Source organism: Gracilinanus agilis, chromosome 2 (genome assembly GCF_016433145.1).
Source record: "Gracilinanus agilis isolate LMUSP501 chromosome 2, AgileGrace, whole genome shotgun sequence".
Taxonomy (NCBI): Eukaryota; Metazoa; Chordata; class Mammalia; order Didelphimorphia; family Didelphidae; genus Gracilinanus; species Gracilinanus agilis.
This window is the reverse complement of record NC_058131.1, coordinates 463732457-463751895: the sequence shown is the minus strand read 5'-3', so window position 1 is coordinate 463751895 and position 19439 is coordinate 463732457. Positions and strand designations below refer to the sequence as shown.

The 19439-nt window shown below is 35.6% G+C and overlaps 1 protein-coding gene across 1 annotated transcript in view; it reads right to left on the bottom strand.

The window, feature by feature from the left end:
- Positions 1-19439, bottom strand: part of SGPP1 (sphingosine-1-phosphate phosphatase 1) — a 55622-nt gene that overhangs the window by 6725 nt on the left and 29458 nt on the right. Inside the window, exon 2 of the mRNA XM_044664859.1 lies at positions 14914-15003. Coding sequence (XP_044520794.1) covers positions 14914-15003 — 90 coding nt within the window. The remainder of the gene's footprint in view (positions 1-14913; positions 15004-19439) is intronic.

Sequence of the window (19439 nt, the reverse complement as noted above, 5' to 3'; positions counted from 1 at the left end):
TTAACTTCTGTGTATTGACTTATAGGTGGAAGATTGGTAAGGGTAGGCAATGGGGGTCAAGTGACTTGCCCAGGGTCACACAGCTGGGAAGTGTCTGAGGCCGGATTTGAACCCCTTGTATTCATTTTATTTTTCTCAGTTTTATATCAAGGTAGCAAAATTCAAATATTTATAAGAACGCTGGAATGATTTATTTTAATTTTTCTATCACAAATTTCAAGCACAATTTTTGAAACTTGGTGATTACAATTTTTGAGAATTTAAAAAGATTTTTCTTTAATATCTTAAAGGTAGATCATGTGCATAGAAAATTAATTTCTTTCCTTTAAAGGCTAGACTTTAATGAACAAAAATTAAATACATTTAGTTAACTTTTTGGCAGGGGAGAAAGGAAGGATTCTCTTCTGGATCGGAGATTCCATTGGTTTGAGGACTATTTTGCTTCAGTAATACTGGTCAATAAAGCATCTCTCTTAAGTTACATTCTGAAAGTGTTGCTGAGAACATTCTGAAGTTCACATATCCAAAGTTACTGGAACAGAGGCTGGATTTGATCCAGATTTATCCAGATTTCCTCACACTATGGACATTGTGCCATGCTCTGTGTGTATGTATACATGGGTTATAACAGATTAAAAATAATTGCGCAAGAGAAGTAATATGACTAGAAAAGATCTTGTCTGTTCTGTTTTCTCCCTTCTCTCTGTAATTTGTTTTTTCTTTTTGTTTCATGGCAATAATTAGGTATAAGATTTATTTTCTCATACTTTTTGGTCCCCTCTCTTCTTTCAGCTGTTTTGAGAACTGATCCTGTGACATCTTCAAAATGGTCCGTGTGTGTGTGTGTGTGTGTGTGTGTGTATTTTATTAATTCTGCTGTCCTTCCAGTCTTATTTTCCTTTAGTGCTATTTCTCTTTACTTATACAGCAAGCACATTAGCTACATTGTAGGTATTTTATATTTTTTTGTATGTATTGTTTCCTACCCTAGAATGTTGATTGTGTATGGACTTGCATTATCATTGAAGGTGGGCAAAGTTTGTTTTTAAAATATTTAAAAGTATTGCCATTTTTTATCTGTTCATTGTCTCCTTTTTAGTGTCATTTTAAAATGATTTAAAGGTATTTTGATGTAGTTGAGTTTTCCATCAAGCTTTCTTTAAACTTGTTTTTTCAATTGTTGATTCTTGCTTTATTCTTGAGGTAATGATCTCTGCCCCAAATTCTTTTTGATTCAGAATCATCCTAAAGCAATATTGCTCCGGATTGTTATGTATTAGCCTGCTGGGCTGGGAGACACAAGTGTTTACTACATGAAGATTGCCTCATCCATGCTGTCTTTGTTGTGGCGATTGACTTATAAAGGCTAAATTTCATTAGAAAATGGTGATGTGATCATTTGTATCATTTGTTATGTTATCAGTTTTCAACTTTTCAGCAGCAGTAGCTTATTTAAATAGATCATATTGAAGTTGCCTCAGTTGTGAGCCATAGCTTCACATTTTTTAATAATGTTTTTTTGTTCCAGTAATTCCAGGGTCTGAATGTTACATGGACAGCTGATTTAAAAATGATTCCTAGTTTTCTTCCGGCTGCAGTTCAAATGCCATTCTGATCTCTTCTCCCAACCAAAGCCAAGTGCTAATACTCCCAAGAACTTACTTTGTAGCTACATTGTAGGTATTTTATATTTTTTTGTATGTATTGTTTCCTACCCTAGAATGTTGACTCCTTGAGAAGAGAAGATTATTTGATCTCTCTGTGGCCCTAGCACAGCACAATGCCTGTTACATAGAAGGTGCATAATAAACGCTTGCTGAATGACTTCATGATGAAATGACTGCTATGTTAGTAATCAGTTGTTGCCTATCTAATTAAAATATAAACGATTTAAAAAACCTGTGGGGAGAATGCCCACCATGTCTAGTACTTCCTGACTTTCCTCTTAAGAGAAAGTATTGTTATAATCATGCATTATGGAGCACTTAGGTGGTACAGTGAGTGAATAGTGTTGGACTTGGAATTGGGAAGATCTACATTCAAATTCAAAGTTCAAAACCTCTCTGACCCTGGGCAAGTCACAACCTCTCCGCTGCCTCAGTTCCTTATCTATAAAATGAGGAGAATAATAACATCTACCTCCACAGAATTGTGGTGAAGATCAAATGAGATAACATTTGTAAAGCCTTTTGAAAACCGTAAAAGCACTATATAAATGATGGCTATTTTTACTATTATATTTTGCTAACCTCCCCTATGTCAAATACCCTCCAGAATAATGAAGTATTCAAGTATTTGTTAATTTATTTTGGAAGGTCTTATAGATTTTTTTATAACATTTCTTTACCTCTTCATCTTCTGCCATAGATATTGGTAATTATCTTCTTGTTAGAATTATTTTCATAGTCGTCTTTATACAAATGCTTATTCATGATAAGTATCACAATATTAGATAACCAAGTGACCAATAAAATTGTTTTTTGTTGTCTTTGGATACATAAAAAAATAATTCCACCAAGCCCTTTATTTACTTCTCTAAATACAATCTGTGAACCAACTTTCCTTCTGTACTTAGCACAGTGCCTGGCACATAGTAGGCAATTGGCAAATACTGATTGATTGCTTGCATTTCATTATGCTGAGAATATCAAGTTTTATATGATTATTATTGCAGTGCTACACCAAGTCACGAGACATAGGCAAGAATCTCACATTTAGAGTACCAAGAGTTTAATTAATGTTTATAGATATAATTCTAAGTACACTTTGCCCTCAGTATAGGCTATCTGATATTTTTTCTTGTTTTGTAGATTGTCATAGTTAGTCTTTTGGTGATGCTAATCATCAGAAAGCAGAAATACTCTGTTGTGGGAATATTCTCCATGCTTCATTACCTTATGGAGAGGACTCTGCATTCTTGAAAATTTAGAATAGTGTAGCATAGGTTCTGATAGATTTCTGACTACATAGAATGGCTTTAATACAAACAATTAAGATAACCTAATCCATTCATTTAATTATTGAATAAATGTAAAATCAGGGATGGACAATCTGATGGGAGAAAAATAGTTAAGTAATCAAAATTAATCAAATTCAAGTTAACTCAGTTGTTTTTACAATTAATAGTACACATTTGTTATGCTTTCTTCTTGGTTAATCTTTGTTGTATGCAAAAATGTTCCCTGTTTATTTTATTTCTTGTTTACTGCAAATGATGTTACTTGTTGGTTATTTGTTCCTAAGGAATGATGTTTATTCAGCACATGCTGAGACTTCCTTCTCTCACCTAATCAACAAAACTAGTGCACAGATGTGATAGAAAAAGCTGCAGAAAGTTCTAATAGATTCACTAAGTGCTTGCCACTTGATTACTTCTGATGGAAAAACATTCTTTAGCAGTGATTAGTTGTCTTACATGAATCACATTCTAAATGGAGAAACACTCAAGAAAAATGAACTGATTATAATTCCAAATTTGGCTTATAACACTTATATCCTTTTCCACTGAGTTCTAAGTCTATTTCTGTGGAATTTATAGGTCTCCTTACGTTTGAACATTTTATATATTTAAATACATTTTAAGAGAAGATCCATGTTCTAATTGACCCAAAGACTAAATAAAAGAAGCACTAAAGTCAAATTATGTAGGTAACATTGAATCATTGCAATTAACTTTTAGTAAAGTCCCTTTTAGATCGGTATCAGACCATAGCGTAATGGGTTTTTTTGTTTGTTTGTTTTGTTTTTTATGAGTGATGTAATAGAGTAAAAACATGCCTTCTCCATTTTATTTCTAGTTCTTTTGTCCTGGACTAGGAATAACATGATCTTCTCAGACAAAGGGCTATCTAAAGTCATTTAAAATTTTTCAACTGTCAAAAATTCCTTCTTGAATGGCAAACTCCATTAAATGCCTTACAATTAATTTATCCATTAAATACATAATAAAATACTTTACATATATTAATATGTTTTATCCTGTCAGATAGTAAATTTTAATAACAAAAATAGTATTATATAGCACTTTAGGGTTTGGAAAACACCTTACATATGTTAGCTCATTTGATCCTCACGACAACTTTGGGAGGTTGGTTGCTATTTCCCCTCTATTTTACATTTGATGCCCAAAAGATTTTGCTCAAGCCCTTTACCTTAAACTTGTGTATGTCCACCTGCCTCATATGTGTTTCTTGTAGACAACATGTGGTAGGATTTTGGTTTCTAATCCACTCTGCTATTTGCTTCCATTTATGAGCAAGTTCATCCCATTCACATTCAGAGTTATAATTATCAGTTGTGTATTCACTGATATTTTTGTATCCTCCCCTAGTCCTACCCCTTCTTCTTACACTATTTCCTTTTAAACCAGTGGTTTGCTTTGAGCCGGTGTCCCTTATCCCCTCCCTTGATTTACTTCCCTTTCTACCCCCTCCCTTATTATTCCCCTCTTTTTATTTTTAAAGGCCTAATGAATTCCCTCCCCCTTCTGCTCCCCTCCCTTTTTTAACCTCCCCATTCCCCTGCTACCCTTGGTTTATCCCTTCTGACTTTCTCAGTAGGGTTAGATAGAGTTCTATATCCCAATGGATAACATAGCTACTCTTCCCTTTCCAGGTTGATTACACTGAGAGTAAGGTTTAAATATTACCTCTTAATGCTCTCTTCCTCCCCTTCTTATAATAGTATTTGTCCCCTCCTCTTCCCTCTTTGTGTGTAATAGAATATCCTATTTTTCTTATTCACTCAAGTTTCTCTTGGTGTCCCCTACTGTTCACCCCCCCTCTTTCCCACCCCCATGTCATCTTAGACCATTTAGTATTCCATCCTCTCCCTATGAATTATTCTGATTGAATACTATAATAGTGAATAGAGTTCACTACAGAGAATTATACATAGCATTTCTCCACATAGGAATACAGATAATTAGATCTTAAAGAGTCAAATTTAAAGAATTATAAGTTTTCTTTCTTTTCCCTACGTTTCTTATTTACCTTTTCGTGTTTCTCTTGGTTTTTGTGGTTGGGTATCAAACTTTCCATTTAGTCCTGGTCTTTTCTGTGCAAATACTTGGAAATCTTCAATTTTGTTGAATGCCCATACTTTCCCCTGGAGGTATATAGTCAGTTTCTATGGGTAGTTGATCCGTGGCTGAAGACCCATCTCTCTTGCCTTTCTGAATATTGTATTCCAAGCCTTGTGGTTTTTTAGCGTGGAGGCTGCCAGATCCTGTGTGATCCTGATTGGTGCTCCTTGATATTTGAATTGTCTCTTTCTGGCTTCTTGTAAGATTTTTTCTTTTACTTGAAATATCTTAAATTTTGCTATTATATTCCTTGGTGTTGACTTTTCTATGTCCAGTGTAGAGGGTGATCTATGGATCCTTTCAATGTCTATATTGCCCTCTTGTTGTAGAACTTCAGGGCAATTTTGCTGAATAATTTCTTTAAGTATGGAGTCCAAGTTTCTATTAATTTCTGCCTTTTCTGGAAGACCAATGATTCTTAAATTGTCTCTTCTTGACCGGTTTTCTTGGTCTGTCACTCTCTCATTAAGATATTTCATGTTTCCTTCTATTTTATCAGTCTTCTGGCTTTGTTTTATTTGTTCTTGTTGTCTTGAGAGATCATTATGTTCTAATTTTTCAATTCTAGCCTTAAAGGACTGGTTTTCGGCTATAATCTTTTGGTTTTCCTTTTCAATCTGGTCATTTCTGGTGTTCAATTTGCTTATCAGTTCATTTGATTTCTGAGCCTCACTTTCTAATTGCAAAATTCTGCCTTTTAAGCTGTTATTTTCTTGCCAGATCTCTTCCATCTTCTTCAACATCTCATTTTTGAACTCTTCAATAGCTTGTGACCAGCTTTCATTTTTTCGGGAAGGTTTGGATATGATTACTTGTTTGTCCTCCTGTGTTGTCTGGATTTTCTCTGTGTAAAAGTTGTCGAGTGTTCCAGAGTTTTTCTTGATAATCTTTTTCTTCCTCTGGAGTTCTTGGCTTGCCATCGTTAGCCCTGCCCCTTTTCCCCGCTTTGTCTTCACACTGTGTTTTCTAAGCTCCCAGGGCTCCGGTCTCCTTGTCCTCGGGGTCAGGCCTCCTGGTAGACCCTGGTCTGCCCCTCTGCCCGAGGCTCCTTCAGCAGTCTTTGGGGCTGCTTCCACTGCTGCGCGCTCTGGTCCTCACCGGGTCCTCACTAGAGGTCCAAGCCTGGGCTGGAGATGTTTATTCAAGCCTAGGGCACTGCCTTTGCCGTGCAGATGCTCTCAGGGCCCTGCCTTCATAGAAGCTAGGGAAAGTCCATGGGCTGGAGATCTTTATTCGCACCTGAGGCGATGCCTTCAGGTGCTCAGGAAAGTCCATGTGTTAGAGATCTTTGTCCCAGCCTGAGGCTGTGCCTTCACCCATGTGTACACTCGGGGGAAAGACCGTGCAGCCCCCCAGCCACTTGGGGTCCCTCATCTTGCAGCACACAGGTACAAGCCCTGGGGCTGCTAGTGATTTACTGTTTGCCCCAGTCCTGTTTTCACTCTTGTGCATTGGCCTTGTCGCTGTGCGAGGTGTGTGGTGTGGGGGTGGGGGAGGGGCTTCTTCCTCTCGAGTTTTAGTGAGAACCTGTTTCACCCCTTTATAGCGTGGAAATGCCCTGATTCTGCATACCTTCAACGCTGCGCCCTGTTGTGGGGTTCCTTTGTTCGTCTGGATTCGTTTTTATGTCCCCTTGAGGAGTCCTGTATGCTTCGGGTTAGGAGAGATCGAGCAGCTGCTCCTTACTCTGCTGCCATCTTAACCGCTACAGAGCTAGTCTTAACCTAATACAAAATTTTTTCCAAAAGTTACTATATCTTTCCAAAAGGTAGAAGAAGCTGGTTTAAATCCAATTTCTACTAATTTGCTTTCTTATTTTTCTACAAGTTCTGGTCAGACTGGGAATCTTTTTCAAATAAATTATTTCCTTAGGTTTATTAAATGTAAGACTAATGTTTTCAATTGCTTATGTTTCTTATTATCTAGTTTGTTCCAACAATCTTTTTTTTGAAACCAGCACAAAGTAGTTTTAAGAATTATTTCTTTCTAATATAGTCTGAAAACTGGCAATGCTATATCTCTTTCATTCCTACATTTAAACATTTTTTTTTAATTTCCTTAAGGGGCAGCTGGGTAGCTCAGTGGATTGAGAGCCAGGCCTAGAGACAGGAGGTCCTAGGTTCAAATCCAGCCTCAGACACTTCCCAGCTGTGTGACCCTGGGCAAGTCCCTTGACCACCATTGCCCACCCTTACCACTCTTCCACCTAGGAGCCAATACACAGAAGTTAAGCATTAAAAAAAAAAATTTCCTTAAGATTAACACTTTTCTTCCTGCAAATTAATTTTGTAATCATTTTTCTCTATATCTTGCTCATTTAATTGTTATAATTGTAAATCTGTGAATTGATTTAGCTACTATTATTATTTTTATTATATTGGCATGATCCATCCATGGACATTTAATTATTTGACTTCTTTTATTTCTAAAAAAGGATATTGTAATAATAATAATAATCCAACATATATTAGTATGTTATGCCTCAGTGTGTATTTCATAATTTGAATTTAATTTTCTTAAACTTCCTCCTTTAGGGGGAATTTATTTGATAGAATTCACTCTTGAATCTATTTGTATCAGGTTTCTCCATTCCTTTGATGGTTCATTTATCACTTGCTTGGCTCATATTTTTTTTTTTTGAAAGCAAATTAAATTTTTTTGTTAGAAACATCCATTTAAATTTAAATTCTCACTTTTGTTCCATGTAATTGTATATAGTGATTTCTGATGTCTTTATTTCCTCTTTGTTACAAATTTGCCTTGTTTACTTTTTCATTTAAATAATTTGATTTTGCTCTTTTTATTTTTTTGTCAAGTTAGCTAATGGTTTATTGATTAGTATTTAAAGTTTTTTTCAATGGACAAGTATTTATTTTATCTCCCTTTTACTTCCCACTGGAAAAAAATGGAAAACAAAATATTTTCTACAATTATTTAAGTAACAGTCAAGTAAAAATAATTGGGTAAAACAGATACTGGAGGGACTATAGTCATATAGGTACACTAATACATTGCTGGTGAAGCTGTGTATACAACCATTCTGGAAGGCAATTTGGAATTACGCAAATAAAATGGTCAAAATACCCATACCTTCTGACCCAGACATAAGGCATATGGAAGTCACTGATAAAAATAAAGCTCCATATACACCAATATATTTAAAATGGTACTTTTTGTAACATCTACCTAGAAGCAAAGTAGATCTGTCTATTAAAAAAGAGAATGGCTGAACAAACTGTGTGCTTAAGAAACAACAAAGTAATGAACACAGAGAAATAAAAAATAATGCAAACAGACAAGAAAAAAGAACATTCACAAAACAGATATTCAGAAATTATAAATGAAAAAATGAATTGAAAGCCCTTTCAGAGTCTAAAAAAGTATCTTGACATCTAATGGGCACTAACATTTTTGATCAGTGATTAAAGGAATTCCATGGTTAACACCAAGAAATGGAACAGTAGAGGTGAATGAAAACAGCAAATTATCAGCCAATTTTTAAAATCCTGGCTCTTTCAAAATACTCTGAAATATTCCCGAATGTTCATATTAAACTGCCTACAAGCTCTATATGATTAAATTTCAGAGTTAAAGATTCCACTGTTAGAATAATAAATGCAAACATTCATAACACTTTAGTCTTACAGTGCCTTCCCTATATTATCTCTTTTGTTTCTAATGACAACTCTGTAAGGAAAGTAGTATTAAGAGAACTAACGGTTATTATCCAGTTATATCTAATTTGTGGATGAGGAAACTGAGGCTCAGAGAAATAGATGATTTGTCCCAGGCCATATGGCTAGGAGGATTAGATCTGCTGTCTGAGTTCCAGTACACTAAGATATCTATCTGTTCTGTTTGCAACTTAAATTTATCAGACTCTCAATATACGATAGAGATCTGAGCAAGAAATACTGGTAACATGAGGTTCTAGCTCTATTCTTTAAATCTGAGACTCAAGATACTAAAAATAAACACACAACCACATACCCATGTGTGACTGTCCTTTATTTACTACTATGTTTTCTCCTACTCACTATGTGATTTTCTCGTGGAAGAAAGACAGGCAAATGTATCTGAATATTTGCTTATAACAACAGAAAGCTGTTAATTACCTTTTCTTTTCACCTTTAATGATGTTTTAGATTTTAAAAAGAAATACTGTGCAGAAACATTCAGTGAACTAATTTTTATGCTGAGAGATATGATGTGATTGTGGTCTCAAATTCAGGAAAACTTGGGGGTTATGTCCTGACTGACACATTCTATTCTGTGTGCCTAGCTCAACTACACAGAACTCGGATCAGAGCACAAAATGTTCTACGCACCTCTCCTAAAACTTTAAGGTGCAAAGCAGCAGCTCCAAATTTGCAGAGAGAATAAAAATTTCCACATTTGGGAGATCTCTGCTCCATGAAATCACAGGTCCTAAATTTTATATAGGAAACAGCCAACAGTTCATTCTTCACATATTAGCTATCACAAGGATTAACTTTTCCACAAAACATATTGTGAAATATGTATCTTATAAGGTTAATAAAAATGAAATTAAGAATTTTTAAAAACTAAATGCCTAGGGGGCAGCTGGGTAGCTCAGTGGAGTGAGAGTCAGGCCTAGAGACAGGAGGTCCTAAGTTCAAACCCGGCCTCAGCCACTTCCCAGCTGTGTGACCCTGGGCAAGTCACTTGACCCCCCATTGCCCACCCTTACCACTCTTCTACCTAGGAGCCAATACACCGAAGTACAAGGGTTTAAAAAAAAAATACTAAATGCCTATCTTAGGTAGAATGTATTTCCTCAAAAACAGTTTGTTTCATATTACTTTAGTAAAATGGGGGGAAAAGCACTGGATCCATTGAAATGTACTAATTTTTTTTTTTTTTATTTAACCATTGGACTTTACAATGTCAGAAACTTCTGAAACAGAAAGTAGTGAGCTGAGTCAATTTGTACTTTTATGACAATATGACAAATAATCCTAATTTCTTTTCCTTTATTTTTTTATGGTTCTATTGAGAAAATTTCACAATAAAATGTTATATTCAGTATGCTACAAAAGCACTTTACATAAAGATATTATCTGGTAGCTATAATGGTTAAACTATTTAATCATTTAAGACAATGTCCTTGCCTGTGAAGGCAAAAATGAACTTTGATAAAATTGGCCTAGAACCAAGGAACAATCAAGTTCATGTGATGAATATGAGGGATCCTGTACTTGAGCAAGTAAAATGTACATGTGAGGGGCAGCTGGGTAGCTCAGTGGATTGAGAGCCAGGCCTAGAGACGGGAGGTCCTAGGTTCAAATCTGGCCTCAGACACTTCCCAGCTGTGTGACCCTGGGCAAGTCACTTGACCCCCATTGCCTACCCTTACCACTCTTCCACCTATAAGTCAATACACAGAAGTTAAGGATTTAAAATAAAAAAAAAGAAAAGAAAAGAAAAAAATGTACATGTGATACCAAAAACTGACATAAAAGCAGAAACTAATACCAAAAAGCTAACTATTTTAGAGAAATTTAATAACATTTTTGCAAACAACCCAACAATTAAATTTGTGATAAAAAATTTCTTTTAAAAAGTGAAATGAATTTTAGATAAAGTAGGTGTGGTGGAAAACTTTTATGCTCTAAGAATGACAAAAAGGGATCACTGGATGAATGAGCTAGAAAGTACTAGAAAAACACTTGTCCAAACCATGCATGAATCAATTGTATGAAATCCCTGAAAAATATCTTCAGAATACCATCATCACTATAAAACTTATGGCATAATATTATTTCCAAAAAACTTCGTAATTCATTTAGATTTGTGGCATGTTAAGAGTAGGAAAGAATTTTATAATCATCTTATTTTACAGATAAGGAAATTGAGACCCAGTAAGATTAATATATTGCCTTTTTTTGTCTCTGAGAATGATGTTTCTGATAAGAAAGTATATTGTAAGAAGACAGTTCCTTTATTAATAGAAGTACTACCATAGTCTGCCAATTCCAACATCCATAGATATTTCTCTCTGTTGCACAACAATATTAAAAACTTTTAATAGGCTGTAGTTGTATGCCCAAATATAGTATTAGTGTCACAAATACAGATATAGGGGGACAACTGGGTAGCTCAGTGGATTGAGAGCCAGGCCTAGAGACAGGAGGTCCTAGGTTCAAATCCAGCCTCAGACACTTCCCAGCTGTGTGACCCTGGGCAAGTCACTTGACCCCCATTGCCCACCCTTACCACTCTTCCACCTAGGAGCCAATATACAGAAGTTAAGGTTTTAAAAAAAAAACACAAATACAGATATACAAAATGATTCTTTGGAGATTATTTGATTAAAAAAACTTTTTTTAAATTAAAATTTGAAAGCTTGCTTTAATCTACTATTTTCCTAAGACTACAAAAACTTAAAAATATCAGCAACGCTGAGGATATATAGTAATTTTTATGTATTGTTTCCCCTCAATAAAATGTTCTGAAGGACAAGGATTTCTTCATCTTTATCTTTATATTTCCAGTGACTAACAATACCTGGCACGTAGTAGAAGTGCAATAAATACTTGTTGATTGTATTTTAATGAAAAAAAAAAAGCACAAAACAAATGTTGAACAAAGTTGCCATCGTGGAATTAAAAGTAGACTGTTAACAACTCCTTAACCATTGAGCTTTGGATGACTGCTCTAAAAGGTCATGAAGCCATTCATTAGTAAGCTACAGAGAAATCCCTGCTTGCTCTTATGAGCTAATTTTAGAACAAACATCAAGGAGAGAGTAACAAAATACATAAAAAGAAATTGGTTCAAATTCAGGAAGATGCTGACATTGAAAGCATTAGAAATTTAGGAAAAGTTATCCTTTGTGGGAAAATATCAAGAGCCGTAATATAAATAAAAGGACTTGTCAGTAATACCTCAAATATTATAAAAGTGTTAAGATGCAGAACCTCACTAACTTTGCATAGTCAAAATACATACCACACAACTATTATTGATAATACTTTCAACTTGTCCTTGATCTTAACTTCTTAAAGTCAAGAAAACAAAAGAGCACATTCCATTTGTGATAACACAAAAGCCTAAAGAAATAGTAGCTCTTTTGATTGATAGGTTGTTCTGCAGAATATAATGGACCTTGTCTAGTTAAAGGAAAAGGATGGTCAGAATCATGGATATTTGCTTCAATCATTTGTTCAAGTCTTATCATTGGAGTTACAAAAAAATAGAAAAAAGTGATCTTGGATCATCAAATTCTAGATGTCTCATTACTTTACAAGATGATGTACATACCAGGCAGAATATTAAGGAACTATATGAATGTCAATGTATATTTTCCTTTCTAGTTGTTGACAGTGTCTGTCTCAGTTTTGCTACCTGTAAATCAGGGATGAGATTTACATGGCCTACTTCACTTCACACATTTGTGAGAAAATCCTTCTGTAAATCCCAAAGTGCTATATAAAAGTTGGTTATGATTATCTTTTGATTTAAAATTTAAAGGAGAATACAAACTCCTTGAGGACAGTGATCAATTCATTTTTATATTCCTAGTGTCTAGAATAGGACCTATTATATGGCAATATAATAGGTGATTAATAAATATCTATTAAATTTTTAAAAATACTTCAATCACTCAATCAACAAACATTTCTTAAATATCTACCAAGCACTGAGCTAGGTGAAAGGAAATAAAGACAAAAACAAATGAAGCAATCTCTACCCTCCTCATGGAATTTATAATTTAAGTGGGGGAGACATGTAGGTAGATATAAAACATATACAAAATATAAGGTAATTTGGAATGAAGGCACTAGCAATCAGGAAAATCAGGAAAGACTTCCTGTATAAGGTGGAATTTGAGCTGAGGCTTGAAGGAATAAAGGAATTGTAAGAGGCAGAGGAGAAAATGAGTATATTCCAGGCACAGGAAACAGCCAATGCAAAGGGACTGGAGATGGAGTATCTTGTATAAGGAAGAGTAAGAAAGTTAATCTGCCTGGATTTACCTGAAGATAAGTAGGGTGCAATAACATTTGAAAGGTAAATTGAAGTCAAGTTGTAAAAGGTTTTAAAAAACTGATCAAAGGAGTTTATGTTTATTGCTTGAAGTAACTGGGAGCCAATGGAGTTTATCAAGTTGGGGAGTGACATAGTCACTTTGGCATCTATATGAAGGTTGGATTGGAGTAAAGAGAAATCATACTTTAAAAGTGGTAATTATCTTTAAGAATATGTAAATTTTAAGTCCAGATTTCTCACTACTTTGTATCTAATAAGCATATTCAGAAAATAGTTGTCAAATCATGAAGTTAAAAAAGAGAGGTCCCTGTCAGTCATTTAATCCCATCTGCTAACTCAAAAGAAAAAAAAAGAAATATCTAAAACACTACCAACTATTCTATTAAACACACACACATACACACACACACAAACTTCTGATAGTTGATTTTGTAGAAATTGAATATATATGTAACCTTTGCTAATTTTCAGAGAAAAGCCAAAATAAAGCATATAAGGGAGTCTAGATTATATATCACCAAGCTGAAACATGTAAACATGATAAAATCATTCCACCCTTAAACTTAGAGATGGAGCAGGAAAGGGAAAAAAAGCATACCTGAAATAAAATGGCAACTTAGAGGATTTATAAATAACTTTAATTAAAAACAAATAAAATTGTCATTAAATTGGGATTTATTGCCTTCCAGAGATACCTGATAGTAGATGCTATCTGGGAGTAAGTAATCTGAATAAAAATTAGTGGTTGAAAGGGATATTCTTATGAGAAAAAAGAATAAAGAACAGAATTATAATGTTGAAAGTAAAGAAATACTGATGTGGCAAATAAAAATATCAAGGATAATATATCTGAGAATACTAGGATTCCTTGGAACACAATCTCTTCATCTGCAAAATGAGGGAGCTGGCCTAAATCTAAAGTCCCTTTCATTTCTAATGATTTATGATTTAAGCAGAGCCATAAAGCCCAAGTCCTTCCTATGGTTGCTGCTACACAAGCTGAAAAGCACATGCTCACCTGATGCTCTGGGGCCGACTGCTAGATAGAATGAGTTACACAGTTACATAAAAGCTCTAATGAGAAAAAGTACTGAACTGTTGCCAATTAGCAAGACCTGAAATGGGATTTTTTAAAGTATCATGATATTTTGGGCTCATTTTTCCTGCTAGTCACTAAGCTCAGGGCTCCCTTTACACTGTCAGTCTTCGTGAATAGGCCGGAAAGAGGCCTGAATTAAAAGTCTGGAAGGCTAAGAGACTGTCTGTGAGGGGGAGGGGAATGTGAAATTTTTTTCCTCATTCACAAGTATTACCCTCTCCCAACTGATGCTAACTGTTACTAGCAAATAAACTTGAGTATCTGTAACATATAAAAAACTAAAGTCTTTACCTTTGAGAAGTTAATATTCTAAATGAGACAAAGCAGATACACAAGTATCAAAAAAGTGCTTTTTCTTCTGTTCCTATTTTTTCTTTTCACTTTAAATTTTCATTCAGTTGCTTTAACCTACAAAAAAATTTGGATATCCAAGGATATGTTCCCATTAGATTTATTTTAAAATTACATACTTTTCTTTAAAACTTTGGCAAGGTTAGAGTATAACTACTGATTGACTTATTTAGAAAGCCTATTTAATGAAGGAAAAAGATTTAAATACAAATTTTGGCAAGCTACTCTACATGTTGATATATTTAGAAAACAAAATTAGAAGAATTACAAATTATTTTTCCATTTAAATTTCATATAAGTTTATCATCTGTGATAAAATTACTTGTTAACAAGACATAAGAGCTATGAAGGGCAATATTTTCCTTACCAGAATGGAGTGCATTCCCAAGTAAATTCTACTTAGGCAAACCAGACAACACCAGCAGGTGGCAATTACCAGTCCATACATAAGAGGATACTAAAGAGGAAAAAAAGAGAAAAGATTGATATTTGAACTGGTCTTAATATAATAAATACTCTGATATTCTAAGAGGTAAATAAACTAGAAACAAATTCCTTTTTAACATTTGTTCCTAGAAATGGCCTTACCATGGTAGCTCATCAGCTAGGTGGGGCTGGGGAAAACAAGCAGGCACAATTAAAACGACTAAACTTTGGGGAATCTTGTAGATACATGACATAAAAATAATTCAGCTTCACAGTACTCATACGATTTTAACTTTTTAACTCTGATTTCCCAGGCCTGAATCTTTACCTACCAACAAGTCTTCTTGTAATCTTGGTACCAACTTGGCTTGGCTTCTTAGTTTAGACTTTTTTTTTTTTTTTAAACACAGATTGTCTCTTCTCAAATCCAGGCAGGGATGGCCCTCCTCCTACTTTCTGGGATTTGCCTAATCACAAGCACTTATGCCACAGGGAGGAAATAAGTAAACCATGATTACTCGCACAAGAGAAGAATTCTAAGGAAGAAATCATGAAAGCCATGGAGGATTATGGATGTAGAGCACTGAATGAGATTAATTTTGTTTACTGAATCTATATAACTAAATCTAATAGTATGTATCATCTCTTTCAGCTATAAGAAGTCTAGACTCTCAAAAAAATCCTATTAATTTGAAATAAGAAGTTCCTAAGAATCCAGTATCTTATGGACAATGGGGAAGACAACTGAGAAGAGAACAATTGCTGGAGCCCAAGTTAATAATAATAACAATAGCTAACATTTTTGTAGCCCTTTAAAGTTTGAAAAGCACTTTACAAATATTTTCTTATTTGATCCTCACAACAATCCTGGAAAGGTAGGTGCTAGGATTATCCCTGTTTTACAGGTGTGGGAAAGGAGGCAGAAAGCAGCTAAATGACTTGTCCAGGGCCACAAAGCTGTAAGCTTCTGAGGTCCAATTTTGAACTCAGATCTTCCTGATTCTAGGACCTACACTATATCTACTTTGCTACTAAGATGCAAGAGAATTCTTTAGAATTGTCTCCCCATTGACTGTCGTTTGTCCTTTGTTTCAAAGAGGTCCAATGACATCATTGGGTGATGTTTTGTCAGATCAAGAGGTGGGAATTTAGGATTTATCAAAATGATGACTTGCAAAAGATAAGTGGCCTGAGAGGAAAAATTCTGACAATAGACTTTTCCAGCTCAATAGTTGGTGGCAACTGGGAAACTCATAGATTTCCTGTAGAAGCATATGGCAGAGGCAGGCAGATGTATGGTCTTTTAGTACATGTATGTCTCCAGGTTCTGTCCCAGGCCTTCTTCTCTTCAGTTGTTAATTAACAACATTTGTAGAAACCAAGTCCTGTATGGAGATGGAGGGTTTTGAATTCTCTAGCCAGTATGATTCTAGAATCAAGCCTTTTAGTGGAAGAGGGAAATTTTCTGAACAGCACTTGCTTTGGTAATTACCTCATGGATAACTCCCACTTTTCCCCCCAATTACACATAGAAACCATTTTTTATAATTGTCTTCTGACATTCTGAGATTCAGATCTGCCCCACCCCAGGCCAGTAATAAACAATCTATTATAGATTATACCAGTGGTTTCATGCAGTCTGATTGTGCCAACTCTCCCCCTTCCCCTCACTTAAATTCCAGTGGCTTCCTATTATTGCCTTCAGAATCAAATACAAAATCCTAGTCACATACTACTTAATCCAGTGACTCTGGCCACCTGGATATTCCACAAACAAAATACTTCATCTCTTGGCTCTAGGCATTTTCTCTGGCTATCTTCTACCCAGGACTGTTTTTCCTCCTCAACTCTACCTACTGATTTTCCTGGCTTCCTGGAAGTCCCAACATCTCTTTTCCTAATTCTAACACCTTCTCTTGTAATTATTTCCTAATATATATGCATATATATTCATATATTTATTTATATATTCTATTTTCTAGAAGATTGTAAGTTTCTTGATGATAGCAACATTCTTTTTTTTTTTTTTTATCCCCAGCATTTAGCACAATGCATGGTGTGTAGAAGGAGCTTAAGAAATACTGACTGACTGATGTGAGAAGGATGTCCCTACAGCAACCACAAGTTCAATTCCTTTCTTCTCCCCACAATTTTCAAAATCAAAAGCCAACCTTATGGTTGGTACCAAGCCATTGGGTTGATTACCACATTGCTCTCCGCGTTTCTTCTTGGGCTCCTGTGGGTCTTCTGGGTTTCATATTGGATAAAATGAAGGACACATCAAAGTCAATATTTATAATGTATGTTGGTTGGTTGTATAGAGTTAGCAAATCCCTTAAATCTCATTTGGAGAAAACTAGAAATGAGCTGTACCCTGAGTAAGCCTCCAGTGAATTCAGTGGCTCTTTAATGAATATTATACAGAAAGACATGGATAAGAATTACAACAGGATGAAAGGAGCAAATAGATTATGACATGTACCTATGGGATATGGAGTTAATCTAATGAAATCATTAAACAAGTTATTTGAAGACATTCTTATATATACCATCTAATTGCTCTCCAAAGGTGAATTAAACTATAAAAACCTTACCAAAGAGAGGCTATGTGGCCTAGGACATTTAAACTTGGGGTAAAGAGGTTATAATAAATAAGCAGCTATGTAATTTTAGACAAATGACTGCTTCTGAGCTCTCAAAGAAGTGGGTGTTGCAGTGGATGGATAATGTAGGACTTAAGAGTCAGGAAGACCTAAATTCAAATCTTGCATCAGGCATGTATTGTGTGACCCTTGGCAAGTCACTTAACTTCTGACCACCTCAGTGTAAAATAGAGGGGAGCTCCTACAGGTTAATATGGCGGCAGAGTAAGGAGCAGCTGCTTGATTTCTCCTAACCGAAGCATACAGCACTCCTCAAGGGGACATAAAAACAAATCCAGACGAACAAAGGGACCCCACAACAGGGCGCAGCATTGAAGGTACGTGGAATCGGGGCATTTCCACGCTATAAAGGGGTGAAACAGCTCTCACTAAAACGCGAGAGGAAAAAGCCCCTCCCCCACCCCCCACACCACATACAACACCAAGGCCAGCACACAAGAGTGAAAGCAGGTTTGGGGCACCCATTAAGTCATTGGCAGCTCCAGGGCTTGTTCCTGAGAGCAGCAAGACTTAGGACCCCAAGCAAGAACGCACACGGACTTTGAATACAGACTGAGCGCCTGTGCGGGTGAAGGCATTGCCCTAGGCGTGGACAAGGATCTAGAGCGCAGGCTTGGACCCTGAGTAGGAACCCTGTGCAGACGGGAGCACAGCTGTGGAAGCAGCGCCCTGAGACTGCTGAAGGCTAGAATTGAGCAATTAGAAGCTAATGATCTCTAAAGACAACAAGAACAAATAAAACAAAGTCAAAAGACTGATAAAATAGAAGGAAACATGAAATATCTCAATGAGAGAGTGACAGACCAAGAAAACTGGTCGAGAAGAGACAATTGGAGAATCATTGGTCTTCCAGAAAAGGCAGAAATTAATAGAAACTTGGACTCCATACTTAAAGAAATTATTCAGCAAAACTGCCCTGAAGTTCTACAACAAGAGGGCAATATAGACATTGAAAGGATCCATAGATCACCCTCTACACTGGACATAGAAAAGTCAACACCAAGGAATATAATAGCCAAATTCAAGAGCTTTCAAGTAAAAGAAAAAAATCTTACAAGAAGCCAGAAAGAGACAATTCAAATATCAAGGAGCACCAATCAGGATCACACAGGATCTGGCAGCCTCCATGCTAAAAGACCACAAGGCTTAGAACACAATATTCAGAAAGGCAAGAGAGATGGGTCTTTAGCCACGGATCAACTACCCATCGAAACTGACTATATACTTCCAGGGGAAAGTATGGGCATTCAACAAAATTGAAGATTTCCAAGTATTTGCACAGAAAAGACCAGGACTAAATGGAAAGTTTGATATCCAACCACAAAAATCAAGAGAAACATGAAAAGGTAAATAAGAAACAGAGGGGAAACAAAGAAAACTCATAATTTTTTAAATTTGCCTCTTTAAGGGCTTCAATAAGATCTAATTATCTGTATTCCTATGTGGAGAAATGCTATGTATAATTCTCTGTAGTGAACTCTATTCACTATTATAGTATTCAATCAGAATAATTCATAGGGAGAGGATGGAATACTAAATGGTCTAAGATGACATGGGGGTGGGAAAGAGGGGGGGTGAACAGTAGGGGACACCAAGAGAAACTTGAGTGAATAAGAAAAATAGGATATTCTATTACACACAAAGAGGGAAGAGGAGGGGACAAATACTATTATAAGAAGGGGAGGAAGAGAGCATTAAGAGGTAATATTTAAACCTTACTCTCAGTGTAATCAACCTGGAAAGGGAAGAGTAGCTATGTTATCCATTGGGATATAGAACTCTATCTAACCCTACTGAGAAAGTC